Source organism: Metarhizium brunneum, chromosome 3 (assembly GCF_013426205.1).
Source record: "Metarhizium brunneum chromosome 3, complete sequence".
Classification (NCBI taxonomy): domain Eukaryota; kingdom Fungi; phylum Ascomycota; class Sordariomycetes; order Hypocreales; family Clavicipitaceae; genus Metarhizium; species Metarhizium brunneum.
Window position 1 is genome coordinate 287,753 of NC_089424.1, and position 25,952 is coordinate 313,704.

Genomic DNA, 25,952 nt, shown 5'->3' on the forward strand with positions numbered 1-25,952 from the left:
ACCGCGTCGTGTCTCGTCACGAGCTGCGGCTTACATGCTTGGGTGCGTTACACCAGTGCCTTTTTTTTTTGTCTTTTTTTGCTTCCATGTCCCCGCCACCCGGCTGTGTCACGGCCTACTCGGCGAAATGGAGGCGGAGCTTGACCCCGTCGGCCGGGCAGTTGGTCAGGGTGAGGCCGTGCTTGACGGGGCCCGCGGCCGAGCCGTCGAGGACGTCGATGCGCTGGAGCATGCGGACCAGGACGTAGGCGATTTCCGTGAGGGCAAACTGCTGGCCGATGCAGATCCGCGGCCCGCCGTTGAAGGGGAGGTAGTCCCAGCCGGGCTTGCGCGATTCCCAGCGCTCCGGCTTGAAGACGTCGCAGTCGTCTCCCCACAGGTCCTTGCGGCGGTGCATGATGAAGACCTAGGGGAAATGTGTCAGTACGCTTGAGAGGACAGGGGACAAGGGGCAGCATGGCATCAACTTACAGAGTAGCCGACGTCGGTCCCCTTGGGCACAAAGATGGGCGAGCGGCCGTCGTCGCCGCCGCCGGTGGGCAGCGTCGTGTCGGTCAGGGCGGTGCGCACATTCATGGGCACGACGGGGTACAGCCGCAGGGCCTCGTTGATGCACCACTGCAGGTACTGGCAGCTCTTCATGCGCTCAAAGCTGATGTCGCGCGGGCGGTCGTAGGTGCCGAACTCGTCGACGACAATCTGCCGCAGCCGCTTGTAGATGGGCTCGTAGCGCTTGTCGGCCAGCGTGTGGAAGAACCAGCCCAGCAGCGAGGCCGTCGTGTCGCGGCCGGCCAGCAGGATATTCAGCAGCTGGGAGCGCAGCTCGGCCGGGTCCTGCGTCTGCTCGGCCAGCGCGTGCAGGAAGACGTAGTGGTCCGACGCCGCCTGCTTCTCGCCCGGCCGGTTGGTCATGGCCTTTTGCACAAAGTAGTCGACAAACTTGTGGACGCGCTCGACCATGCGGTGGAACTCGGGCGTGTGCATGAGCCAGTAGTTGTGGCCGAGGCGCGCGGCAATGGCCAGGATGTACTGCGAGCGGTCGAAGGCGTAGGCGAAGCTGTCGTCGTCCTTGCCGCTGTTGGTGATGTCGGTCTGCTGGTCCAGCTGGCTGTTGACGCTCTCGCCAAACAGGAACTCGGTGGCCGAGTCGAGCGTCAGCCGGAAGAAGAGCACCTGCAGGTCGACGGTGCCGGTCCAGCCGTCGCTCCCCAGGTGCCGGTTCAGCACCGTCATCATGTTCTGGACGTGCGCCTCCTCGAGGTCCAGGTCGCTGACCTGGCTGCGCACGAACTGGGGGCGGAGGAGGGCGCGCGAGTGCTCCCATTGCTTGCCGTTGGCGGCGAACTGGACGGCAAGACGAGAGTCAGCGTTGAACCGTCAAGACAAGACGAGCGGACTTGAGACTTACAATGCCGTTGCCGAGGAGCGGCCGGAAGTTGTCGGTGCGGTTCACGCCCAGGCCAAAGTCTTTAAACTTGAGCGCCAGCATGGCCTGGATGTTTTGCGGATCCGACGTGAAGATGATCTTCTTGAAGAATGGCGTCACGAGGCTCGTCGTGCCGACCTGCCGGCCCTCGCGCTCGTTGAGCTTCTCAAACTGCTCCTGGACAAACTGCGGGAAGCGCTTCTCCTTGGAGGCCTTTGCGCCGCGGTACATGGCCACGATGCCGCTGGGCTCCGTCGACGGCGCCTGGATGGGCGGCTTGCACCCGAGCTTCTTGGCCATGGCCCGGTGACGCTGCCTCGTCTGCACGGCGTTGATGAGCATGACGACGACGGCGGCCCCGAGGGCAATGCCGACCAGGACGGTGACTTGCATGGCTGTGAGCCTGTGAGTTCAATGTTGGCACTCAAGTTGGGAGTCTTGGGACAGTCTGCTTCTTGCCTACGAGCTGTCAAGTTGGTACATGTAACATTGAATGCTTCTACGAGAGGGGACGGCCAATGTGACGACTGCGGGCTGGGGCCCTTGTTCTATTGTAGTTTTTGGGATCCCATGCGGAGCGTCGGGAGAACTGACGACGCCAGTCTCCAGACATGGTCATTCGAGGCCGTGTTTCTGCCGTTTCCTGAACCCACAGAACCCATCGGCGCTGGACCACCGGGGTTGCGGGCTCCTGTCCCCGAGTTGCTTGCTGTATAAACCCCTGACGCCTGAAAGCCCCGTCTCCAAATGCTGGTTCAAATGTTAGCGCAGGGCCCCATAGACTCATCATTCCGTTACCCCGACCAGTCTGACGGCACGGCCTCGGAGTGCTCGGGCGTCATTGCGCCGTTCCCGTGCCCCTGTTTTGGGTTTAGAGTTGCTGTCGACAGAAACGGACGTGGCGTGGCTCGGATGACGAGGTCTAAACGCAGTCGTCGTGACTCGTCAACCCCTCTCATGATGCCCGGAAATAGAACCCAGGCCACCCCCGCATTGTCGCCGCGTGAGAAAACCCAACCCAGGCACGACGTTCCCATGTGGTCTGTCCGATGACAATTCGCGGGCCTGTGAGTCGGTGCGTCGGGAGATGAACATGGCGTCAAAATCACATGCCAATCACCCACCAAGCTACTAGACACGACATCACATCATACCCCCTGCTATTGTCAATTGATTACTAACCTGGCTCTTCTAACAACTTATTATGGGTTAGAGCGCAATAGACCCCAATGACTCCGATGTCACTCTTGCTTCTTCACGTCCAGGTTGCCGCACAGGTGAAGCGATGCCGACCGCCGCTTGGGTAGTCACACCGACGTCATATTGATGGTATTGAGTATTGAGGCGCCTTTTCTTCGTCGCTGCCCTAGTCATGCCCAACCGGCTTGCCATAATTGCCATTTCTCATGGTACGGTACAAATGTCCATCCAGTCACAGTCTGTTCAAACTCCGTTCGGTTCTTCACCCACTGGGGGCATGCCGACTTCCTTGCCTGCATCTCCTTTGAGAGCTTCCCCCAGCCGGTAGCTCGCTGGCCTCCCCCAGTCCCAATATGGCTCGCCCATCTGGTCCAGCTCTTTCCGGATCAAAACTGGAACAGGCTTCATCTCCTTTCCAGTAACTTCTCCATTGGGGCCATAATTCAGCACTGGTCCCAATGGGGGCTTGGGCATCCACGGCCACTGTACCCACGTATCCCTAGGTTTAAACTCCTTGCCCTTTCTTGCTGTGACCCACGCATCCAAGGCACTCCGAAATGCTTGAACATCACTGTCCAGCTTCACCTCAGGGTGTTTTAGCCACTCTGTTTGTAGGAGCGCTTCGGCATTTTGTTCCTTGTGAGGAACCTCACGAAAATGCTCATCTAGAGTGATAATCTCGTACAAGGTAAAAATTACACCCTTAATATCATCCCGATCGGGCGTATAGTGCTTGTCAATCATGATTGAGTAGTTAAAGTCAAAGATTCGAAGATTATCTTCTTCTTCATCAATCACTATATTTCGCGGTGCGATGTCCTGATGCATAATGCCGTACTGGTAGTTCAGGTCATCTACCACAGATAAGAGCTGGTAAAACCACCGAAGACGAAAAGGCCTAGTTGTAGCGTTGTTGTCTTTGAGTGTACCACCAGGGATGAATAAAGTGGTAAACCCGACAATCCCACCAGTTGCATTAAGCACGACAGAATCGAACGGGACAATGTGTGGATGATCGCGAGGTAAGCGGCTCCAACTATTCAGTTCATACCAAGTTCGAAACATGCCATTCTCCATAAACCAGTACTTGAACACGGCGGATATTTTCGTGTTACTAATACACGGAGTTCCTGGGCATGATACTAGATCGACTTGAGGGGCTAGTCGGTCGAGCTCGGTCAGGCTTTGCAAGGAGACCGTCTTAATGGGAAATGGAAGCTCCAAGGCAGCCAATGGATGGCAGTTGACATACCAGGTCACATCGTCTTCCTGGTTCATAGACATGGTAATAGGCCCATCTGGTTCTGAGAAGTGAATTCCGTAAACGCCATCGCCAAGTTGGTCAACATGTTTTTGGAGCTGTGCCATACAAATATCCTCTGTATCCTCGACATGTTGAACTGGAGCTGGCGGAGCATATGTGACTGAGAAATGCCTCCGCTGGTCCAGATCGGTAATATGCCACGTGTACGGGCCGCCAGTGAGCAAGTTGCCTGACCCTGCCCAGAGCCGCTCTTTGGGCTCGATCATGTTTTGGGTGTTGACAGACAGGAAGAGAAGATTGAATAGAAGAAATAATTAGACGGCTGAGATGAAACAGAGTCCAGGACGTGGGGCAGGTCTCACATTCAATGTTGGCACCTGAGCTCGAGTTAATCAGCGCTTTCAATGTTGCTTACCCTATGACAACATTAAACGACTTGATTTCGTCGTCATGGACCTATGTAGTAAAAGTACGCACTTGTCAACTATCATTGATCCTTGTGGTATGTATTCACTAGCAAGTTGCAGCGTTATTGAATACTCTCTGTATTGTCTATTGTAGCTACAAAGCCGCGTAAAGAACCTCCTTCGCCCTGTTACGACTTATAAGCATGCATCGTCCACCCATGGCCAGTCACTCGTGAATCATCGATGTCGTTTCTTGGACTGATACTTCACCCCAATTGGCCAGGAATTACCTACTCCTGCCTCCAATGTTCCGTGGGCCACCAGGCCCGTCCTCTAAGCCATTTCGCCGGGGAACGTCTTCTCTCCATCGCCAGTGAGTACGCATGTGAGACGTTGCATTGTCGGCATTGTTAAAGACATCGGCCGCGTGCTGCGTCAAGACCACGTCAGTAACATGCCAGCTCTCCGGAACGGGCAGGCCTACGTCTCCAAGAACCGGCATGAATTTGGCACCATGTCCGCTGCCGCCGGTGCACACAAAGACGGAATTCTCGGCGTAATCGGGCACATAATCAATCTGGCGAGTCTATCAGCCACGCGTACTACACGCCTCCTGGCATCTTGAGCAACTGACAACAAACGAGTTGTCCAGGGAGTCAGTGTACCAGCACAACTTGGTCGTGTCAAAGTCGGCCTTGTCAAACTCCGGCAGGAAGATGGACACGAAGGTCCTGATTGCTTCCTCGGCTTGTGGCGGAACGGCCTTGCAGTCGTCATACGGTAGAGGAATTGACCATTGACCGTCTTGCGTAAAAGGGACCCCGTCGGGCGCCTTTTCAAAATTGGTAAACTACATAATGTCAATAGTTTCAGCAACGTATTCGGCGGATGGACCATCGGGTTGCACGCCACCTTTACACCACGATATCCAATCTTGATAATACCACCAGAGGTTCTTGGAAACACGTATATACTCCCAGTGTCCTTTCCGTCTTTGGCGCGAGGGGCACTTTTCCAGGTGATTACGGGGAATTTCTCGGGAGAATACTTGTCCCAAAGGGCTTTGTTTTCAGGGTCGATCTTGAACGTCACCAAGCTGCCGGCGGCGGACTCTAGATGGTAGGAGAGCTTCGATAAGAGCTGCGTCGAGAACGAGCCCGCTGCATTCGGTTATTAAGGTTTTGACCGAGATCGGGCAGGAAAAGAAAGAGAAAAAAAGAAAGAAAGAAATAGTCTTCGACTTGCCTGCAATGGCGACTACATCTGCCTCGTGAGCTTTGCCATCTTTTGTTTTTAACCCAAGAACCTTGGGTTTGGATCCGTCCACGGTGCTTGTTTTCTCAATAAAGGATGCAAAGGCCCCCTCCTCTGGACCAAATACAAACTTGACACCGGCACTCGCAGCCAGCTTGTAGAAATAGTAGCAGGCGGCGCTGCATCTCGTCAGGCCCCCAAGGGAGTCGAGCACAGCGTCAAAGGTCTCGCGATGCGCGCCGCCTGGAATTTCAAAATCAAGAAGTTTCTCCTCCCAGCCAAGCCTTGCAGCACGTTCCCGATCACGGGCATCGCTCTTGACAAATTGGGTGTCTCGGAAGCCGTCCCGTTGCATGTTGGCGAGCGTTTCCTTCTCCAAGGCGGCCAACTCGTCGGAAGGCTGGACACGAAGCATTCCGCATTCCAGAAAGAGTGCGTCACCCAGGCCTTGATTGATTCGTAGCCACGCCTCTCGACTCTCCATGGCCAATCTTTGATAATGCAGCTTCTTGCCATAGGAAGCCCGGAACTACTTGATCAGCACCCCGTCGTGACTTTGCATGTCGTGGTCTGGTCTGCCACTTACTATTTTGTTGACGTCTACCGAAGCTGCCTGGACCTTGTCGTCTTCATCCGGCTCATATTTGTTCTTGTCGTACTGGTAGCGCTCAAAGACGGTGACACTGTGGCCTTTGGCCGTGGGCTATGAGTGTGGTTGCATCACAACAGGCGCTGAAGGCCAATGACATACCGCTTTTCTGCAAGCCAATGGCCAGAGACAGGCCGAATATGCCAGCTATGGGGGTGGTCAGAGAAGAGAAGGTGCTGTCTCACACCTTTGCAAAGGGGGCTCATACCACCGACTACGGCGACGCGCTTCTGTTTCTGCGCCATGTTGTGTGGTCTGTGTGCACTCTGCAATACGAGATCCGGGCGGTTTCCGCGGCTTCTTTCTTTGTTGAGAGAGAGGGAACTGGAGCACGCTTATCAAACGCTGCTTATAGCTAGGGACTGGATTGTTGATCGGAGATATGTCCTGTCAAAAGAACCCCCGACACGGCCCCATCTAGCCCGGATGTTGGACGTGAATGCGCGAGGCAAATTTGCTCATCGACACCTTGATAGACAAGTTTTGGGTAGTCTCCGGGCCAATAGACGAACATGGCTGCCTGATTAGCTTCGATTTATACATGATACGCCACCTTGATGTCGCATCTAGCTGTTCAATCTCGCTCCACCACCGGGAAGCCGAACGAATCGGTTTTGTCTCATTTTCTGACCTGGGTTGTACAGCTGCAAGCCTGTCGCATTGTCAACGGAGATCAAAGACCTGGACACTGATTTTTTTTTCCCTCGCTGTTTTCGCCAAAGGCAAACGAACAGACTATAAAGCCGATGATTGCAAACAAACTGGACAGGGTGGTGCCGTGGGCGATTTGATCTCAGCATACCAAGGCAACAAGAGGGATATTCATATACCATCATCGCCGTGGCCATGTCGTCGAGCGAGAAGCACATTGTAGAGACGTCGGCTCTCCAGGCCGCTCCCTATAGAGACAACTCGACCCCGGAGAAGTCTGCAGCCAATCCAACGTCGAGCTCTGGACTACGACAGCGCGTGCACCTCGTCACCAAGCAGGACATCGACGACACGACGCTCTTCTACAACCGGCACAAGGATGATGTCGAGCCCATCAAGCCAGATGAAGAGAGACGCCTGAACCGCAAGAACTTTTGGTTCTTGCTGATGCAGACGTGGTGGGTAGCCTTCTTGATTCACCTGGACAAGTCGACGCTGTCCCAGGCCAGCACCATGGGCATATTCCGAGACGTCAAGATGAGCAAGAGCGAGTACAACGACCTCTTTGTTCTCTTCTACGCGGGCTACCTTATTGCCCTGTGGCCGGGTGCTGCTCTTGCGCAGCGCGTTGGACACAAGCAATTCATCACGGGCTCCTTGCTCCTTTGGGCCCTGCTCCTCGGCATGCATCCGCTGGTCAAGACGGGCAAGCAGATGATGGGGCTGCGATTCATTCTTGGCATGGTACGTAACAAGGCCCCGATGTCTTCAACATTGTGCTTGGTTAGCTTCGTACATGGCGATGCCTTGCCAGACCCTAACCGCTTCGTCATCAACAGACCGAATCCCAAATCGTGCCGTCGACCACGGTGCTGCACCAAGCCTTCTTTCCTCCGAAAAAGAGTCCCTGGGTCCAGCTGCTCTGGTGGGCGTCTGGCAGCTTCGCCAACGTCCTCTTGACCATGGTCGCGTACAAGCTCATCATTGACGACCAAGTGGGCGGTCTCGCGGGGGGCATCTCGTCGTGGAAGTGGCTGCACATCATTTGCGTCGTCTTGACTTTTCTCGTCGCCGTGCCTCTCATCATCTTCCTGCCGAATAACCCGTCCGAGGCTAAGTGGCTCACGACCAGGGAAAAGGTGCAAACGATTCGCATCATTCGCGAGACGCACTCTGGTATTTCCAACAAGTCCTTCAAGTGGTATCAAGTTCGCGAGTGTTTTACCGACGTCAAGAGCTGGTTGTTCATGTGAGTCTGCTGGTCGTTGCGGTGGTTGCATCCGTGGGCACATTCTAACCGCTCCCTCAAGCATTCACATGTTCTTCAACGAGTTGCCGAATAATACGTCGCAGCAGTTGCCGCTCATTCTTGTTGGCTTCGGATTCACCCCGGCCCAAAGCGCCCTGTTCAACATTGCCAAGCCTCTCTGGGGATCGTTTCTGATTCTCGTTTCCGCAGCCATGCTGTACGGCACAGAGCTCGGCGTTGGGTACACCTGCGCCATTTCCTACATACCTTGCTTCGTGGGAGGCATCATCATGGTGAGTGCTCCTGTGAGCCGAGGGGATGAGCATCGAGTACTGACGGCGCGCCCAAGGTCTCGGCGCCGTGGTCGAACAAGATTGCGCTCGTTGTGGGAACGCAAATCTCAACGTTCAAGCCCTCGTACCTTTTGGGCTTGTCGTGGGCAGGAACTACCACTATTGGGTATACCAAGAAGCTGTGCTTGATGTCTACATGCATCGTCGCGGCATCCGTCGCCAACATGATATCGCCCGAGTAAGTCGTGCGACGTCCATCTGCGCGCAGCCACATGTAGCAATGTGCGTAAACTGACTCATTTTGTGCGGCAACAGATTCTGGCAAGAGAAATACAAGCCCCGGTATCTTCTTCCCTGGGCATTCATGACGGCATTCTGGCTCATCTCACCCATCATGTGTCTCATCATCCGATGGTATCTTGTCAACCAGAACAAACAGCGGGCGGCAAGACTCGAGGAGACGCGAGGCAGCGACTCGGAAGTAGAAGGCCTAGACACTGGCAGCGAGATTTTGCAGTTGAATGACCAGGATCTGGATCTGACTGATGGCCAGAACTTGCGCTTTGTCTACCCGCTTTAGGCACCCCTTTGTCAAGGAGGGATCGAAATGGATTGTGTCATGCTTGAATCGACTCACTGTATCAAATCCTGTTGGACCAAGTTGACCCGAGTGTTGCGCTGGCGGTCAATGGCAGTTCGCTGCATGCCCGCAGTGCGCCCTAAAATTTAGTTTTCTTCTCTATTGCTGAACTGCACAAATGGAGATTGGATTGTTCCTGTATCTCGTCCGAGTCCTTTACACAGCAGCTACTTGAATACATTCCTTGGTGCCATTGTCGCACTGTCAATGCCGTAGCCTGCAGTCTGGTATTCTTGTATAAAAATTGGATTCAATGTTGCCCCTGCGCCAAGGATTTCAGAGCCAATAATGACGATAACCCCCTGAGCGAGGCCCTGCTTGGCCAATCTCACTAGCAGCAACAGAGAACCTATCAGGAGGATTGCCCTGAATGCCTTGCCATGGCTGGGCGCCACCAAGACACAAGACGCGGGCGGCGCGCCTTGATGATTGCCGACGAGTGGGTCCAGAATGAAGAGCAGGGAATGGCACTGGTATAATTCACACGACGGAGATGGCTTTGCGGATTCATGGAAACATTGAAGACGGGAAACGTTGTGCGGGTTGTGCCATGACTACTCCGTATACGGAGGAGAATATCCCGTCCTGCCCCAAGACCCGGACCGGGGGCAAATGCAACGGTTCATCATGTGAACCCATGGCGTAGAACGATTCCGCCATGAGTGTGGTGTGGGTGCATCGTCACTTGCCATGAGGAGCTCATGATCTAACAATGTTGCACAGGCGAGACACACGACGCACAGAATCCGACGAGGGCTAACCCGTCCGGATATCGTGATCTGCGTTATCCATCCTGCCAGGGTGGCACAGAATTGGCCGTGGCATTACCGACGACGCGATGCAACGACAATATTGAACGAACTGGCAAGGGTGATGTGGACGCATCCAAGACATTGGTCGAAGATGGCCATTGCAAGATGTCATCTGAGGGTTCTCCTCCCGGCCTCTCACATTCCCCAAAACAATGCCGATTATCAAGGTAAACCAGTCTTGTCTGGTAGCACTCCGTGTGTTCATACACGTATAAAGTCATGGATCGGCACAAACATGGGCTTCACCCTGGGCGCGTCTGGTTCAACCTCGTAGGCTGAAGCCATTTTCCGTTCCCATCGCTTTCTCCCTTTCGGGGACAAGGAGAACAACAATGGTGCATGCGCAGACGCTCGGCTGGCTTTCTGCCATGCTGCTTGCCCCTTTCCCACGAGCCCATGCCCAAGAGCTCGGTCGCATCGACCCCCTTCAATACGTCGACACACTGATCGGGGCAAGTAATGGCGGCAACGTGTTTCCCGGCGCAACTGTGCCGTATGGCATGGCCAAGGCGGTTGCAGACACGACCAGCGGCAGCAACCAAGGCGGGTTTACTCTCGACGGTGCGCCAGTATCTGGCTTCAGTCTTCTTCACGACTCGGGAACCGGTGGTGCGCCGTCGTTGGGGAACTTTCCGCTGTTCCCATACAACACGTGTAAGGGTGGTGATGTGAACAACTGCGCGTTCCCCAAGAAGACGCGTGCCACCTTTGGCAAGTTTGCCAACGAGAGCGTCAAGGCGAAACCGGGATACTTTGGCATCACTCTGCAGAGCGGACCCCAGGTTGAAATGACAGCTACAAAACACACCGCATTGTTCCGCTTCACCTTCAAGGGCGCTGCTGCGGGCGACAAGCCGCTTATACTCCAGGATCTCAGCGACCTTTCCGACTCGCGACAAGACAACGGCACTATTCAAGTCGACCCCGAGACCGGCCGCATCACGGGCAGTGCCATCTTCGTGGCCAGCTTTGGCCAAGGCAAATACCAGCCGTTTTTCTGTACCGACTTTCACGGTGCCGACATTGCCGACAGCGGCGTCTACGCCGATAGCCGCGCCAGCACTGATGTTCACCAACTCAAGATTTCTCGCTCCATCAACGGCTACCCTCTGCCCGGCGGCGCCTTTGTTCGCTTTGTTAACGGAGACAAGCCCGTCTACGCCCGTGTTGGTCTTAGTTTCATGAGCCGCGAGCAGGCCTGCGCCAATGCCGAGGATGAGGTGCCCGCGTTTGACTTTGACAAGCATGCTCGTGACGCGCAGGATGCGTGGCGACAAAAGCTGTCTCCCATTACCGTGGATCCCAGGGGAGTAGACGAGAGCTTTGTGACCAACTTCTACTCGGGCATCTACCGCACCATGGTGAATCCGCAAAACTACACGGGAGAAAACCCCCTCTGGCAGGACGGCGAGCCCTACTTTGACTCGTTTTACTGCATATGGGACCTGTTCCGCTCGCAGTTTCCGTTCCTGACCATTGTCGATCCCGAGGCCGTCGCCCAAATGATCCGCTCGCTCATCTCGACGTACGAGCACGACGGGTGGCTGCCAGACTGCCGCATGAGCCTCAGCAGAGGCTACACGCAGGGCGGCTCCAACGCGGACAATGTGCTGGCGGACGTCTTCATCAAGGGCATCACGACGGGCATCGACTGGGACAAGGGCTACGAGGCGGTCAAGAAGGACGCCGAGGAGGAGCCGTACGACTGGTGCTGCCGCGGCCGGGGCGGCATCGACTCGTGGAAGCGGCTGGGATACGTGCCGGTGCAGGACTTTGACCACAAGGGATTCGGGACCCTGACGAGGTCCATCAGCCGCACCGTCGAGTATGCCTACAACGACTTTTGCATCGCGCAAATGGCAAAGAGCCTCGGCACCAAGGACGAAGAGGAAAAGTACACGGCCAGCAGCGGAAACTGGCAAAACTTGTACAAGGCCGACCAGCCGTCCTCGCTGCCCGACGGCACAAACACCGGCTTCACGGGCTTCTTCCAGCCGCGGTATCTGAACAAGACGTGGGGGTACCAGGATCCCCTCAAGTGCAGCAACACCGACGCGAGGAGCGTCTGCTCGCTCCAGAACAGCGGGCCCGAGACGTTTGAAAGCAGCGTCTGGGAGTATGGCTTGTAAGTGATTCCCGCAGCGTGGCCGAACGCCCGTGCAAGTATGCTGACCACGGCTCAGTTTTGTCCCCCACGACCAGGCACAGCTCATCGCGCTCTACGGCGGCCCGGACCAGTTCGTCAAGCGCTTAAACTACCTCCACGACAAGGACATCACGTACATTGGCAACGAGCCCGCGTTCCTGACCGTCTTCCAGTATCACTATGCCGGGCGGCCGGCCGAGTCCGCCCGCCGCAGCCACTTTTACATTCCGAAGTACTTCTCCCCCAAGCCCGAGGGTCTTCCCGGCAACGACGACAGCGGCGCCATGGGCTCGTTCCTCGCGTTTGCCATGATGGGGCTGTTCCCGAACCCGGGCCAGAACGTGTATCTGATTACGCCGCCGTATTTCGAGAGCGTGCAGATCAGGCACCCCCTCACCAAGAAGACGGCCACGATTCGAAACGTCCATTTCGACCCCTCGTACAAGAATATATATATCCAGAGTGCCACGCTAAACGGCGAGCCCTACGCGAAGAACTGGATCGACCATTCCTTCTTCACCGAGGGCAAGGAGCTTGTTCTCACGCTGGGCGGCGCGGAGAGTTCGTGGGGCACCGCCGTCGAGGACCTGCCTCCCAGCCTGAGCTCGTACACGGGATTCAACGGGACGCATGGGAAGCGCTCTGTACGGGCGCCGAGGGGCGGCAGCGGCTACCGCGGAGAATTCCGAAGCGGTGCGCTGGGTATCTGATGGAGTAGCGTCGTCTGTTGTGTTCTGCATCCAGGCATTGTATAAAGCCATTTAGTGTTATTCATTTTTCGCCCACCAAGGGTGCGTTTGCAAAGAGTCCGACTTCTATTCCCTGGTGCATCTAGAGCGTAGTAATGCCGTCGAGTTGGTGAAGAGCAGACATGTCAGCATGTCTTCGTAGAACCCTGCCTCGGGGGCGGTATCAACGTGGTCGGGCGCTGTGTATCGCTTACACTCCAACTTGTCGCATAGGCACCGCGATTGTCTGCTGACAGTGGTAGGAATTCTTGGTGCCGCTATTGAGCCAACGGCAACCACTCTAGCACGTTGATGTACTCCTGGCTGAGGTCGGTGATACCAATGGCCCGTCCGGCGTTTGCGCAGGGGATGATCTGCACATGGCCCAGATTAGGGTTCATCTTTGCATCATGGTCAAGCAACAATGTTCGGAGAATAGCATCGGCGTGTTGTGAATCCTTTAGATCGCGGGTGTAGTACCGGCTGAGGACGTAGCTCGAGTTGAACCAGATGACAAGAGACTCAACAGTCAAGACAGAAGTTGGGCGATGAGCTGAACAAGTGGGGAAGACCATTAATTGATCGGAGCTGCACCAGACTTATTATAGTTCCCGTAGTTGCTTTGACCCGTCGAGAAATGGCGGTGGCGGTGTCAACCCTAATCCATCAACTCCCAACGACCATCCCTGCCAACATTGAACGTCTCGTCACGATGGATAGCGAATGCCGCTTGCCACCAAGACAAGAATTGGGATGGCCTCTGGATTGACAGGAACCGACGCCGGTCAAAGGCCGAGTCGTCAGCCAAGTACGCCGAGAACCCAAAGCCTCAATGGCAAGCCCAGCTCGTCTGGGAAGCGCAAAATTCCGCATCGCATCACCGTAGCCTGCACGACCTGCCGCAACCAGCATTTGCGGTGTGATGGAACAACGCCCACGTGCACACGCTGTAGACAAGGCAATAAGCGATGCGTGTACAAGGATATACGCCCCCAGAGGCGCCGTCTACCGAACTGCAATGACTCAACGGCCCTGAGACCGGATCCGAGTCCGCTGGGGCATGCCGGGCCCTCACGACAGAGTTGGTCCGCATCACAAAGCTCGGAGCCCAGCCGTTTTCACGAGGACGTGTGCTCTCTCGACGACTCTGCCGGCCTGTTTAGCGATCCCTTTGCTACTCCGCAGGATGAGAATCCTCATCAAAGCACAGCCCTGGACAGCTTCTACGCCTCGTTCTTCAAGGGCCACCCTTTCGTTCTACCAAAAGACCGCCTCGTCAGCCAGTTTGACAAAGATCCGAGCTCGGTGGCGCATGTAATAAAGGCCATGGCCTTTATTGGCGCCCTGTATATCCCGAATTCTGCGTCACAGGCGTACCGGGCCGCGATTGAGATGGCGATTGCCAACGGCCTCCCACGGAATGGATTCAGCGTGCAGTGCCTCCTGCTACATGCTGGTGCCCTGGAATGGAGTGGCGAACAAGACTATGCGCGTAGCATCCTGGACAAGGCCAAGTCGATGGCTCTAGATATCGGACTACAATCGCGGCGGTTTGCAAGGGCGCATAGCGATGGCTGTCCGGTGTTGGCGGAGAGCTGGAGACGGACATGGTGGGAATTGTACATTATCGATGCCATCTTCGCAGGTATTCGGCACCAGACGACCTTTGCGCTGTGGCATGCCGAGTTCGACGCCGATTTGCCCTGCGAAGAAATGGACTACATCCAAGGAGTAAGCGAGACCGGGCGCCGCCATGGCAAAACACTAATGAGTTCATTGTAGAACATTCCCCCGCCGCGGACACTTGCAGAGTACGATGACCGTGCGTTTGAAGATGGCGACGGTTTGTTTTCCTCGTTTGCCTATCTCATAGATGCTTCGCGAATGCTGGGCACCGCGTTGCCGACGGTGGACGAGCAAGGCGATGACACGACGTCGCAGGTCAAGAATGCCGAGGCCAATATAACAAGTTGGCACTTGTATCTTCCCGAGAGCAAGAAGGAGCCCGTGCAGCCAGACGGATCCGTTGACGAGGTCATGTTCCGCGCGCACATGCTGCTCAATACGTACGTCGAGGCTCGTCCCTCCCGACACCATCTCGCTAACCTCGCAGCGTGACGACGCACCTCCATCGCCCTCGGTCGAGACTTCACTACAGCACCATGGAGATTTTGTGTTCCCGATATGCCCCGCCTCAAAATGCCAGCGTCTTGGAAGTCTTCAACGAGCGTCACACGATGCAGGCCGTCAATGCTGCCAAAGCGCTTGTCCAACTATTCACGCTCTCTGCATCCCCGACAACGCACAGTCCGTTCATCATGTGTATGGGATCCATGGCTGCGGCAACGCACATATCTGCTTGCGAGTACTACCTCAAGGGGTCGGACTATGCTCATGCCAAGGATCGCGTTCGTGTCTTCCTCGGCGCCTTACGAGCTTTCGAGGACATATGGCCGCAAGCAAGGAAGTGGTCCGGCGAGGTCAAGCTCATGGCCAAAGCAGTGTTTGACAGCAGAAGCAAAAACGGGGAGCTCATATTACAGAATCAGCAGGACGGCGTCGGCAGCGGCGTCGGAGCCGGTGTTGCTGGATTGGATTTGGCCTTGTTGAGAAGCTGCTTCGAGAGTTGATGCAAGACCGACATCATGGGTGGAAACATTGTATATGGAAGCACAAAGTCATTTATATAAACTTGAAAAGAGTTTAAAAATCAAAAAAGAATTACTACTCGCCCGAACCCACAAACTCAATCACCGCCTTGCCATCTCTGCCTCTCCGACCGCCATACTTCCACGCCTCGAGCCCCTTGTCGATGCTAAACGACTTTATAGGAATAGGCACTAGTCTGCCCTCATCCAACAGACTCGTCAGTTTCGACAAGATGGCCCCGCTTGCCGTGACGATAAAATACGCCCACTGTACATGTGGGTGTTCCCTCAACTCTTCCGGGGTTGCTTTCCCAAATGCCCACGGCGGCGGGGGATCAGCCACCGTCACGATGCTGCCATTTGGCTTGACGCATTTCCAAGTCTTTGAGAGAGTTTCCTCGCCCACCGTATCAAGTACCGCGTCAACATCACGGACCGAATCCTCCCAATCTGGCCAGTGGTAGTCCACTGTGATGGCAGCCCCCAGTGATTTAAGGTACGCGTGGTTCTTCGCCGACGCAAGAGCAACGACTTGGCAGTCCAAAATGCTGGCCGCGATTTGTACCAGCATGAGTCCGACAGCACCCGAGGCACCCGTGACGAGAACCTTGGTGCCCTCGCGCACTTTGGCATGCTGGTGAATCGCTTCCCACGCCGTCAAGAATGGGATGGGCAGCGCGGAAGCCTGCGCGTGCGATGTAGACGTCGGCTTCGGGGCAATTTCCTCCGCAGAGACGACGGCATACTCTGCCTGTGCGCCGGCGTCCGAAGTTGCCTTGAGCATGGCAAACACGTGGTCGCCGACTTTGAAGGGCCCCGTGTAAGCTGGGCCAAGGGCGTCGACGACACCGGATATGTCGTGGCCCGGAATCCTGGTGGAACTGTCGTATAATTCCGGCCACGTAACCTCGTCAGCGGTGATGCTTGCGGCGTGGACCCGGACAAGAACCTGGTCTTGTTGAGGACTGGGTTTGGCGGCGGCCGTGTTGAGGATAATCTGGTGGCTGCCCTTGGAGCCAGTGACTTGGATTGCTTTCATTGTTGGGAAAGATGTGCTGGACATGGGAACTTTTGTGTGAGGTGAATGCTGAAGAGAGCCCCGGCTTGTTTTGGATGCTGTTCTTGCAACTCTTGGGTGAGCTGGACCTGGTTTGTGCCACTTATAGTAAGCTTTTTGATGTCGAGCTTGTTCTTTGGATCGGGTCGAGGATGACGTGAATCTCGGGTCGGTCGGGTCACTCGGGTCGGAGTGGGTGTCCTCAGGGCGGACGTGGCTGTACAGGCAAACGAGTAGCCCAGAATGCAAAGTGTTGACGAGTTATCCCTGTATATTCCCATAAAAACACATATTTTGGACCCAAGCCACCCGAGTCTTTCATCATGAGCCGACAATGGCCAGATGACGGTCCCAACAATCCCTCGATGGTTTGGGTATAAAAGGGTAGGGCAGATACAAGCTCGGGCGGAAGAGAAATCGTCTTCACCATTCCACACGATTTCTTCCCATCATTAAGAGCAAACCAAATTTACTCACCTAATTAATATACAAGCAATTTTGCCATGGAGTCAACCCAAGGCAGCTCGTAAGTTGCGCCACTGGTCAGACGGCTCCAACCCTCACTTACACCAGTAGTGCCCGTCCCCGAGAAAGTCTCGGCATTATATTCGACCATAAGCTCACCAATGCGCCCGGGAAATCCATTGTTGGGGTTCAGCTTGAATACCCTCCTAATGGATTCACGCCGCCCCATCGCCATGGCGGCGCTACCGTCGTTGCTGTGATCCAAGAGGGTCAGATCCTCAGCGGCATGAACGGCAACCCACCAAAAGTCTACCATCCTGGCGAGAGTTTTGTCGAGCTGCCAGGCTGTCACCATACTGTCGGTGAGAATAATAGCAAGGTGCAAGGGGCAAAGTTCATGGCAATTTTCGTGGTGGACACCGAGGTGCTCGAGACGCAGGGCTATGAGGGGCTCACGATACTGGACTAGGTGTTGGGCTGTAAAGTTGCAGTTTGGCCATTGCAATGTTTGGCACAAAAGCGTGAGCATCGGGGGCCGTCATAAAAAAACAGCTAAGAATAGTTCATGTAGCCTAAATTTGAACTTTTGAGGCAGGCTCTGGCAGGCTGTAGTGAAGTCATGTTGCTAGCATTCGTGACAGAAGACTCGGGTGCCCATGCCATACAGAATTAAGTATCTAGATATACCGCTATACCGAAGCGGAACCAAATTCAAGGCCATGTCCGAGTGTGACGCACCGTACCGTAGAGCCGGGGGTCATGGAATTTGCGCAGCGGCACGTCTACTCTACTGCATTATGGATGCTCGCGTCTTTGGACATGCAACAGATCTAGAATAAAGCAGATGGCCATCTCCAACATGTGTGACCCTCGTATATCTGACCATATCCCTTCAGACTAGCCCGGACGCTCCCTGGAACATCTTCTGCCTACCTCAATACGATTCTTACTATTGATTACATAGATCCTTTCCGTCTGAAGACAGAACCTGAAGCTCAAGAGTGAGATATTGCCCACCACCTACACTAGCAGCAACTCTATGTTGCCTTGATACAACCTGAAGTATATGTCTATCCTAGCAAAATACATTGCACAGATATTTTCAAGAAACTTGGCCTACTACCGCAGGGCTCGAGACATATCCGGCGTTTTTCTTCCCCGAGCTTGCTTCTAGTCGAGATGAAGATATCTTGGGTCATGGGGAGCGATTAGAGTATGCTAGGCCTTTGTTAAGCAACACGCATACTGGCTGAAGGTGACTTTATGCAGGCCAACAGTACATAGATCCGGTAAAAAGGCAAGCCGATAAGTAAATATATCAGAACACAACTCACAAATAAACCATGGGGGAATGCAGATTTGCACCACATGAGCGTGGCGAGAATAGTACATAAGTCTCCGTCACATAATGGCTTGATCAACTACTTCTGGACCAACCAAAGTAATTGCATGACGTTGACATCGACCGACTATAAATTAAATGCGCCAACTGACCGCGATTGCCTTCCTATCGGCTTCATCGCATTGAATGCACATGTACGGTGTCAAACTTGCCCCGGTACAGACCTTCTCAATTGGGACTTCTTTTTACGGTAATCAATGTTATTTGCCAGGCACAAGAGATAGGCAGGGTGGTTCGCCGACGCGTATTGGCTGGGTAGGATGGCAGTGGGCTTATAACTGTTTCATTATTGACAAGATGGACAGAGATAGCAACCCTAGGAGGGTTCTCCTCCACTCTCGGCAAAATAATAATATCCACAGGTCAAGTGGACGTCGCTGGGGGCCTTGCCGACACAAAGCACCGCAGAGACAGTTGGCTTTGCCCCGTTATCTGATGCTCGGGTGCTCGGCTTGCATGTACGATCATAGAGTCGGAACTCGGCATGATATTTGTCACGATACTACCCGACTTGACAAATAGTGGCCAATTTGAAGAGGGTTTAGGAAATAGAGTTTCAAATACTCAATTGCCCGGGACTTTGGCGGAATTCAACTGCCGTTTGAAGCTATAGCATTCGATGCACTCTCGACTGTGACTTGTATATGTCTTGAGATGTACATCGGCAATGGAGTATAAATAAAGGAGCAATCCCAACAAAATTCTTGAAATTATCACAACACACGAACAACCGTTCTCAAACTCTCAATTCAAAGGCTAGCCTATTAAGCTCCCATTTCCTCCAAGACATCATGAACTTCTTCCAGTCCAAGATCATCCTCGCCGCCGTTGCTTGGCTCGCGTTGGCTTCGCCAGCTATGGGTATGGATTAATTCCCCGCAGTTTTTTTGCCATTCCATAGCTCACTCATAGGATCTAGCTTGCCGAACTTCATCTGAATGCCCCAAGGGCAAGATTTGCGATCAACAGAGAGGCTCCCCTACCTTTGGCAAGTGCATCTAGGAGCCGCAATGGCAGATAAAACGAAGGAGGCACTCATGAGAAGTGGTCCGGCAGACATAGTGCAGGTCTCGGTGCAGGTTTTGTCCTAGAAGCTTGGCTAGGTTTCCCTGCACTGTTATGCAAATGCAGAGACAAACTTTTGATGCATTTACTTGGCAGGCTGTGGAGGTTTGGCTTGTCAGCTAGAGAAGTAGTAAAGAATTGACGCTTTATTTCTTCTACTGCTAAATTCTAAGTGGTTTCCAACATGTTTCTGCGGTATTGGGCCCCGCGGGAAGCTCAAGGCTTCCAGTTCCAGTAACATGGATGCAAGGTCCATCTGTAAATCTGCTTAGCCGCAAAAGCTGACACCACCACAAGCGCCTTGTATACGTTTATTCACGAATGACTCATTTACCGTGAATATAGACACTGTGCAATACACTGTTCTTTGTATTTAAGCCTATTTGACCCAACCCCTTGAACTTGAGAAGGATCACTGTAACAAGGGCTTGATGAAGGGCTTGGAGTGTAATGACTGAATTCAAAGATAATCTCGTATGATGTCAAAGGTACTTGGCTTCCCATAAGAAAGAAAGAGACGAGTAACCACTGTATATATAAGAAGGGAACGCCTGTGCCTAGGGTTTCCGCCAGGTCATGCGTTCAGTCTGTGTAATCTCGAGGTCCGTTATTGGCGATGCACCTGTATTGGGCTTGGTTGTTGGGTCCTCCCCGTGTAGCAATAACATAAGTGTAGTGCGCAGGATAAGAGGTCAACTGGTTCACAAACTTTCCTTTCTCTTACTTGTGCAACTTGGTCACAACCAGATCGTCACAGTAGACAACGACAGATGGGCCACCAGTCAAATAGCTGAAGCCCTTTTCGGGATTCCAGTTTGGCCGGTATATGCCTTGCTTGAAGTACGGAGCTTCAGTTTGGTGGTAGTTATTAGAACCTTTGTGCACAGCAACAGTTTTGTCATTGAGAATAACCGTTACTGTGCCGTTCAATTCCGGACGAGACCAATCAATCCGAAAATCCCATTGGTTCCATGTACCCTTGGTGGTTTGGCCGAGGTCGTACCATCGAGCCTTCGGTTTGCTATCGCTCGGATTCTCTAGGTGGTGCACCACTAGTAACCACCGCATATCCTTGAGAGAGAGCGCGATTGGAGGATTCGTATTTTGGCCGTTTGTGAGTTGAAACCCATGCCACTGGGCGACGATGGTGTTGACAGACGTATCTACCCAGTCTGTGGGAAGATAATTGACGAATGAGAAGGAGAAGGATCCATATCCTAGGGAATTCTTTGCTATCTCGGATCGCCAAGAGACCCCGTCATTGGGCACAGTAAACTTGGCCGATTGTTGGCCGTGGAAGACTGGGTTGGTCACTGCGGTAATCGAACCACTGCCATCGACTCTGTACCGTGAATGGTTAAATTGGGGCGCAGATCCCTCAAAGTCGTCGGAAAAAACAACGGCGGAGTGTAATGTGCTACTTGGGAAGATAGTAGGTGCACTTTGCCCCGGGACGAGAGCCGTTGCCGACGGGACCGCAGACACGGAAGTCACCAAAGAAGAATGACTGCTTCCCATGGTGTCGAGGTCGGATTCGGGCGGACAAGCTGTATAACGAGGCAATGATGCAGAGGAAGAAATGGGGCAAGCACAGTAACTCGACGTATGTGTATAGAACTTGGAGACGGACGAGGAAAATTAGAGATGATTATTTTTCTTGAGGAGCTAGGGGACGGAAAGAAAGCAGGTCTCCTCGAGCTGTACATATGCATATCGCCGTATGTGATTAGGTCGGCTGGGAGATCAATATATGCATAAGGCCATATGCACAACGCTGCTTTCATGACGATTATCCGGATTTGGCCAAGCCACTAAACCCCCACGCAATCTTAATAAATATGGGTTAATAAGTAGCAATAAATTCAACTTGTCATGCCATTAGGTATTGAAAATCTACTCCGTAGTGGAGTCACCAGAAAATAAAAGGATCGAGAACAACCAAAGGGCAGAAAACGACCAATATCTACTATTAGTTGCATTTATTGATTATTAAACCAAAGCGAAAAAGCACAAATAAATTGCCGGCGCCGCGAAAACACTGCGTAGTTGACCCTGACCCTAAAGATCGGGCAGGGTTATTTGCCTGAATTTGCCATCTCATCCTGATATAACCTGTTGGTGTTCACGCTAATAGCAGGCACTGCAATAGCTTGGATAATTTTTATACACACAGAGAGAGCTAAAAATTAGCTGGCTATAATCTACTTTATATAGGCTCAGAAAAGAGGTATTATAATAGGTTTGGTATAACTTTGGGGTAAAGGAAGCGTTAAACCGACATTACACCAGGGCTATGATCACGAAACGCCATGGCTCGTAGACTCACCACTGCTTTGTACAAATAATGGTCTGCTGCCCAAGGGCCTTGGAATAAACTCATGACCATTGATACCAAAGACTCGCTGTTATTTGATGAATTGAGCCATTGCCCTCTACAGAGCCCCCATCACAGGCAGATGTGGGATAGGCCATTGAGCACCTCACCATACAGCAGTCAATAGGTATCCCAAATGCAGAAGCCCTACTTCATACAGGCCATCAATGGCAACCATATTGGACAAAATGTCCTTTGGCCTCTGCATTGGTAACTAGATTTAAGCGAAACAAGCTGCCTGTTCGCCACCTATAATTCACAGATACTATGCTATGCAGCCGTTTGCTCCGTGACTACTACTCTCGAATGTTCATCATTCTGTGGATGCCTATTTCCTTGATCATGTTTTGGACAAAAAATCAGTGACGGTGGTGGCCTTGAATCAAATCCTTTGCGGCAACCTTTCTGCATTCCTCCAACACCCTTAACTGTTCGGCAACCTCGGCCAGTCTGCTAATGACTTCCTTATTCCCCCGCGTAAAGCTGAATATCACATATGGAATCCCGACGTCGTCGCAAAACTCCTTGACATATTTTTGGGCGCGGCGCAAGTTATGTCTCGGGAGGCGAGGGAACAAATGATGCACGACTTGAAACTGGAGGCCGCCATGTATAAAGTCCAGCCAGGGAGGGCAGTCGACATCCATGGTCGTCCGCGCCATCTTCTGGGCAAACGACTCGTGGACACCCAGATCGGCGCTCGACATGGCGAAGTGGCTGAGTGTGAGTTGTACGTGCAACGGCGCGGTGACCATGTGCGAGATGAGCAGAAACGTGATGCGGGACGACCACGTCGGGATCGAGAGGTATAATGTCCGGTAGCCGAACCAGTACCAGAAGAAGGCCTGGCCGGCCATTTCGAGATGGCGATGCCACCACGCCGGGCCTTTGCGCGGCGCCTGCGCCGGATCTAGGAGATATAGCCATGCCAGGCGGTACAGGTTGAAACGACCCATTAACAGGATGGGATAGTAGAGGTAATGCTGATGCTTGATGAAGAACTGAGACGCGGCGTCGAATTTCATCACACGATCGTAGTACGTCGAGCGGAGGGAAGAAAAAAATCGAGAAGAAATTGCGAAAAATGGCATGTGCTGAATGTCTGGGTCGTGCTCAGGCGAGTTGGTTACGATGTGGTGCACATTGTGATTTCGTTTCCACCAACCGACTGAGAGCCCTCCGAGGAAATCTGCAATGAAGATGCCGACGCAGCTGTCGGTGTGGAATCCATGTGTTATACTCAAGTGGCCGGCGTCGTGAGCCGCAAAGGCGAGTAGGTGCCAGAACAAGCCCAGGCAAATGCTCGAAAGGGTGTAGTACGAATAGTGAAGAAATGTTAGGAAGAGAGCAAAAAGGATCGAGTATCTGGCAAACTCGACAGCGTAGTAGCTATATTCGCACTGGTAGAGGCCTTTGGATCGCAGTTTCTCATCAAGCTGGCGGTATTTTGAGACAACCTCGTCTTGTGACATTTTGTCGAGAAGAGGATATTTAGAAACATCTGTTGATATAGCGTGGGCCGTTGACGTTTCCACATGACCGAACTGCCTTGGCTCCGTCTCTGACGATAATAACGATGACGCTGTAGAAAGAGGCGTATCATTACCCGTACGCCTCAAGCGAACTTGGTCTCCTGCCTGTCCAATATCGAAGACGGTCGATGATGGTGTGGATGTTCCAGATGAGCTGGCATCTGTTTCGGCGGATAACGCTTCGTCGCCGTCATTCTTGGACACGGGCAGTCTAAATATTCCTCCCTGTATCGGGGGCAGAAAGTTTTCCCACGTTCCGTGGACTCTTCCTATCACATACTTCTGCATTTGTGCCTGCGCTTCCGCCGAGTGTAGTGCTGCGATTTCGTCCGTGGCATCACGGCCGACCATGTGCAATATTGATTTGTCCCCGCCCGGATGATATGGAAGCCATGCGTCGGCCTTTAGCACCTGGCCACGAAATATGATTATCTTTCGCCCATCCGCTATCAATCCTTGTATTTCGCTCCGAGACCAGAGACGGTTTCTGTGTGACATGGCCGGCGCCATGGTCGAGGGGTGAGTGCGGCCAAATTAGCGATAACAATGTCTTTAATAAACAGGAAAAGCACGAGTCGCGCTGAACGGAGCCAGGGCCTTATTAATAAAAGGCTCAATTGGTTTGGTTGTGTGCCTGGCGGTTTCCCGCATCGTTCCACCTTTTACGAACTGGTCTATCTCCCCATCACTCCGCCACAAGAACGGACATGGCCAGTTCCGGCGGTGGGCCGATGTCGAGTTGCAGTTTGCAGACCCATGTCATGTTCCTGCAGGTAATCGCATGGTACAAGGCTGCCTAGAGTGATTGCGTGGCCCAGCACTTGTGAAACAAAGTTGCCTGCCCAGAGGCTGAGCTATGATGGAGTAAAGAGAAATGAAAAAAGGCGGTGGCAGCGCGTCTACCCTTAATCAAGGCAAGATCCACGGCCTCCACATGTTGCCGAACCTGAGCAACTAATCAAATAATTAGTCTTGGTCAGACAAGTAACCAAGAGACTATTGTGGTCCAAGAGTAACGATTATTTACAAGTGTCGGATTTGCTGATGCCAAACTGGTGATACTGCCTGGCGTCCTTTATGCAACTAGATGCATTAATAATGTGGAAAGCTGAATAAAAAAGAGACGAAAAGAAGAGAAAAAGAAGAAAGGAGGCCACATTTCTATGTGAACGAAACGTCACATAATTAGTTATTGAAGATGAAGTAGGGGGCTACCAAGCATAATAACTAATAACCTATTTATTCTGTCCAGCCTTCCATTGTTCCTAACACTACATATAATATTGCTAGTGGTTAGTCTTTGCCTCTATCTCTTATTAGTTTCGAGCAACATGTCAGCAGTGCTTCAAGGCAAGACACAATTTGCACAGACCAAAATACACAACACCAACCACAGACAATGCCCGCCGTCATAGTGCTGTCGTTTGTAACGATTCTTAAGAGGCGTCAATGGTGATCCTTGTTCATCATGTGATATATAGACGGAAATTATCGAGTCGTGGCCAATCAGTTCTTCATCACCCTTGCCATTGTGGCAGAGTGCAGCTGGTACGCCATAAAGGCTCAAGGTGAGCATAGGCGCAAGCTACTGCAATGCTTAACAATTCTTGAGATTAAAAATATACATGTCCCTGCTAAAGTGGGAAGCTTCTCCAATCTGAAAGGTTGATGGATGCACCGAGTGGCCGAGTTCCATGATAAAATGCTTCCGAGGGGAAAACGAGCAATTGTAATATCAATTTGCTTTCAATGTTACCACTAACACGGGCAAGTCCAACACACTAGGGTTAGGGTTAGGGTTTGTTTGGCGGCTGGACTGTGGATTTATCAACCTGGGAAAGTCAACATGATCCTTTATGCTCGGTTCGAAGTTTTTATAAGCCCCACAATATACGAATTGATAGAAGCGCCAGAACATGTCATTATCATGACATTTCAACACAAGGGGGCAGTCTGTAGAGGCTCTGTCACCTGTGGCCGAGGCATCGAGAGACGGTAACAGGCGAGACACCAGAGCTGCGGGACGGCGGCCACAGCATCATTGTCCCTGTCACCGTTCTCGTCTTCTCCACCCGATTCAGAGACTGGCTCGAGATACCTGCGTGGACGAGCGGGAGAAAGCAGTACGTTGGCATAGTCCTCAGCGTCAATGTCCTCTCGCACTTCTTCTTCAATGTTCCCCTTGTCGCCAGAAACTCGCACTACCGGGTACTAGAGTCGTCCTAGCCATTCTTACACGCTTGGTCCGGCTATATTTGTAAGGGGCACGGAGCTCATTCAGCCAGAAGCGTCAATGTCACAAACCAACAAATTGATTGCATTGCAGAAGAGGACAACTAGAAGCTCTTAAGGAGCTGGCTACCTGTTTATAGTCCATGCTCAGGGGCAGATTGTGAGACCTCAACCTCATTTGGTGGCGTTATTGCATTGGCGTCAGCCGAGTGCCTCTCAACGGCTCAGCCCGTTACCCCCTGCCGTTGCACTATTCTCGTTAATCCAGCCCACATAACTACCAACTCTAGTAAATACTCCAGGAGAGTTGTTGCAATGTTTAAAGTGCCTTTCATCTCGTATCATCCATGAAGTAATACCAACTACCTGTTCTGTTTTCGGATCGATAAGAGGGCCGCCATCATCGTAAACACAGGTACTCGTACCATTTCCACCAGCGCATACTATTGTATCTCTAC

The 25,952-nt window shown here is 52.9% G+C and overlaps 11 protein-coding genes across 11 annotated transcripts; 5 read left to right on the forward strand and 6 right to left on the reverse strand.

Annotated features, from left to right (window-relative positions):
- Positions 1–115: 115 nt before the first annotated feature.
- CYP52A12 (Cytochrome P450 52A12) lies at positions 116–1,819 on the reverse strand (the record flags this gene model as incomplete). Its single annotated transcript, XM_014684968.1, has 3 exons — positions 116–406; positions 472–1,344; positions 1,409–1,819. The coding sequence occupies 3 exons, from the start codon at positions 1,817–1,819 to the stop codon at positions 116–118; spliced, it is 1,575 nt and encodes a 524-aa protein (XP_014540454.1).
- Positions 1,820–2,869: 1,050 nt separating this feature from the next.
- Positions 2,870–4,156, reverse strand: G6M90_00g053290 (uncharacterized protein; the record flags this gene model as incomplete). The annotated part of the gene is made up of 1 exon (XM_014684969.1): positions 2,870–4,156. One exon carries the CDS (start codon positions 4,154–4,156, stop codon positions 2,870–2,872), a length of 1,287 nt encoding a protein of 428 aa, XP_014540455.1.
- Positions 4,157–4,583: 427 nt separating this feature from the next.
- Positions 4,584–6,445, reverse strand: fap2_1 (L-saccharopine oxidase; the record flags this gene model as incomplete). Its single annotated transcript, XM_066130558.1, has 7 exons — positions 4,584–4,874; positions 4,932–5,147; positions 5,216–5,457; positions 5,543–6,080; positions 6,138–6,241; positions 6,303–6,347; positions 6,409–6,445. The coding sequence occupies 7 exons, from the start codon at positions 6,443–6,445 to the stop codon at positions 4,584–4,586; spliced, it is 1,473 nt and encodes a 490-aa protein (XP_065986635.1).
- Positions 6,446–7,046: 601 nt separating this feature from the next.
- Positions 7,047–8,973, forward strand: G6M90_00g053310 (uncharacterized protein; the record flags this gene model as incomplete). The annotated part of the gene is made up of 5 exons (XM_014684971.1): positions 7,047–7,595; positions 7,691–8,100; positions 8,162–8,393; positions 8,450–8,631; positions 8,709–8,973. The coding sequence occupies 5 exons, from the start codon at positions 7,047–7,049 to the stop codon at positions 8,971–8,973; spliced, it is 1,638 nt and encodes a 545-aa protein (XP_014540457.1).
- Positions 8,974–10,177: 1,204 nt separating this feature from the next.
- G6M90_00g053320 (uncharacterized protein) lies at positions 10,178–12,701 on the forward strand (the record flags this gene model as incomplete). The annotated part of the gene is made up of 2 exons (XM_014684972.1): positions 10,178–11,970; positions 12,029–12,701. The coding sequence occupies 2 exons, from the start codon at positions 10,178–10,180 to the stop codon at positions 12,699–12,701; spliced, it is 2,466 nt and encodes an 821-aa protein (XP_014540458.1).
- Positions 12,702–13,472: 771 nt separating this feature from the next.
- On the forward strand, positions 13,473–15,349 carry G6M90_00g053330 (uncharacterized protein; the record flags this gene model as incomplete). Its single annotated transcript, XM_014684973.1, has 3 exons — positions 13,473–14,450; positions 14,502–14,785; positions 14,833–15,349. The coding sequence occupies 3 exons, from the start codon at positions 13,473–13,475 to the stop codon at positions 15,347–15,349; spliced, it is 1,779 nt and encodes a 592-aa protein (XP_014540459.1).
- A 94-nt stretch (positions 15,350–15,443) lies between these two features.
- Positions 15,444–16,406, reverse strand: G6M90_00g053340 (uncharacterized protein; the record flags this gene model as incomplete). Its single annotated transcript, XM_014684974.1, has 1 exon — positions 15,444–16,406. The coding sequence occupies one exon, from the start codon at positions 16,404–16,406 to the stop codon at positions 15,444–15,446; it is 963 nt and encodes a 320-aa protein (XP_014540460.1).
- A 521-nt stretch (positions 16,407–16,927) lies between these two features.
- On the forward strand, positions 16,928–17,358 carry G6M90_00g053350 (uncharacterized protein; the record flags this gene model as incomplete). Its single annotated transcript, XM_014684975.1, has 2 exons — positions 16,928–16,950; positions 17,001–17,358. 2 exons carry the CDS (start codon positions 16,928–16,930, stop codon positions 17,356–17,358), a joined length of 381 nt encoding a protein of 126 aa, XP_014540461.1.
- A 1,724-nt stretch (positions 17,359–19,082) lies between these two features.
- G6M90_00g053360 (uncharacterized protein) lies at positions 19,083–19,293 on the forward strand (the record flags this gene model as incomplete). The annotated part of the gene is made up of 2 exons (XM_066130559.1): positions 19,083–19,152; positions 19,211–19,293. The coding sequence occupies 2 exons, from the start codon at positions 19,083–19,085 to the stop codon at positions 19,291–19,293; spliced, it is 153 nt and encodes a 50-aa protein (XP_065986910.1).
- A 783-nt stretch (positions 19,294–20,076) lies between these two features.
- Positions 20,077–20,874, reverse strand: G6M90_00g053370 (uncharacterized protein; the record flags this gene model as incomplete). Its single annotated transcript, XM_014684976.1, has 1 exon — positions 20,077–20,874. One exon carries the CDS (start codon positions 20,872–20,874, stop codon positions 20,077–20,079), a length of 798 nt encoding a protein of 265 aa, XP_014540462.1.
- Positions 20,875–22,089: 1,215 nt separating this feature from the next.
- SLD_2 (Delta 8-(E)-sphingolipid desaturase) lies at positions 22,090–23,772 on the reverse strand (the record flags this gene model as incomplete). The annotated part of the gene is made up of 1 exon (XM_014684977.1): positions 22,090–23,772. One exon carries the CDS (start codon positions 23,770–23,772, stop codon positions 22,090–22,092), a length of 1,683 nt encoding a protein of 560 aa, XP_014540463.1.
- Between the last annotated feature and the right edge of the window lie 2,180 nt (positions 23,773–25,952).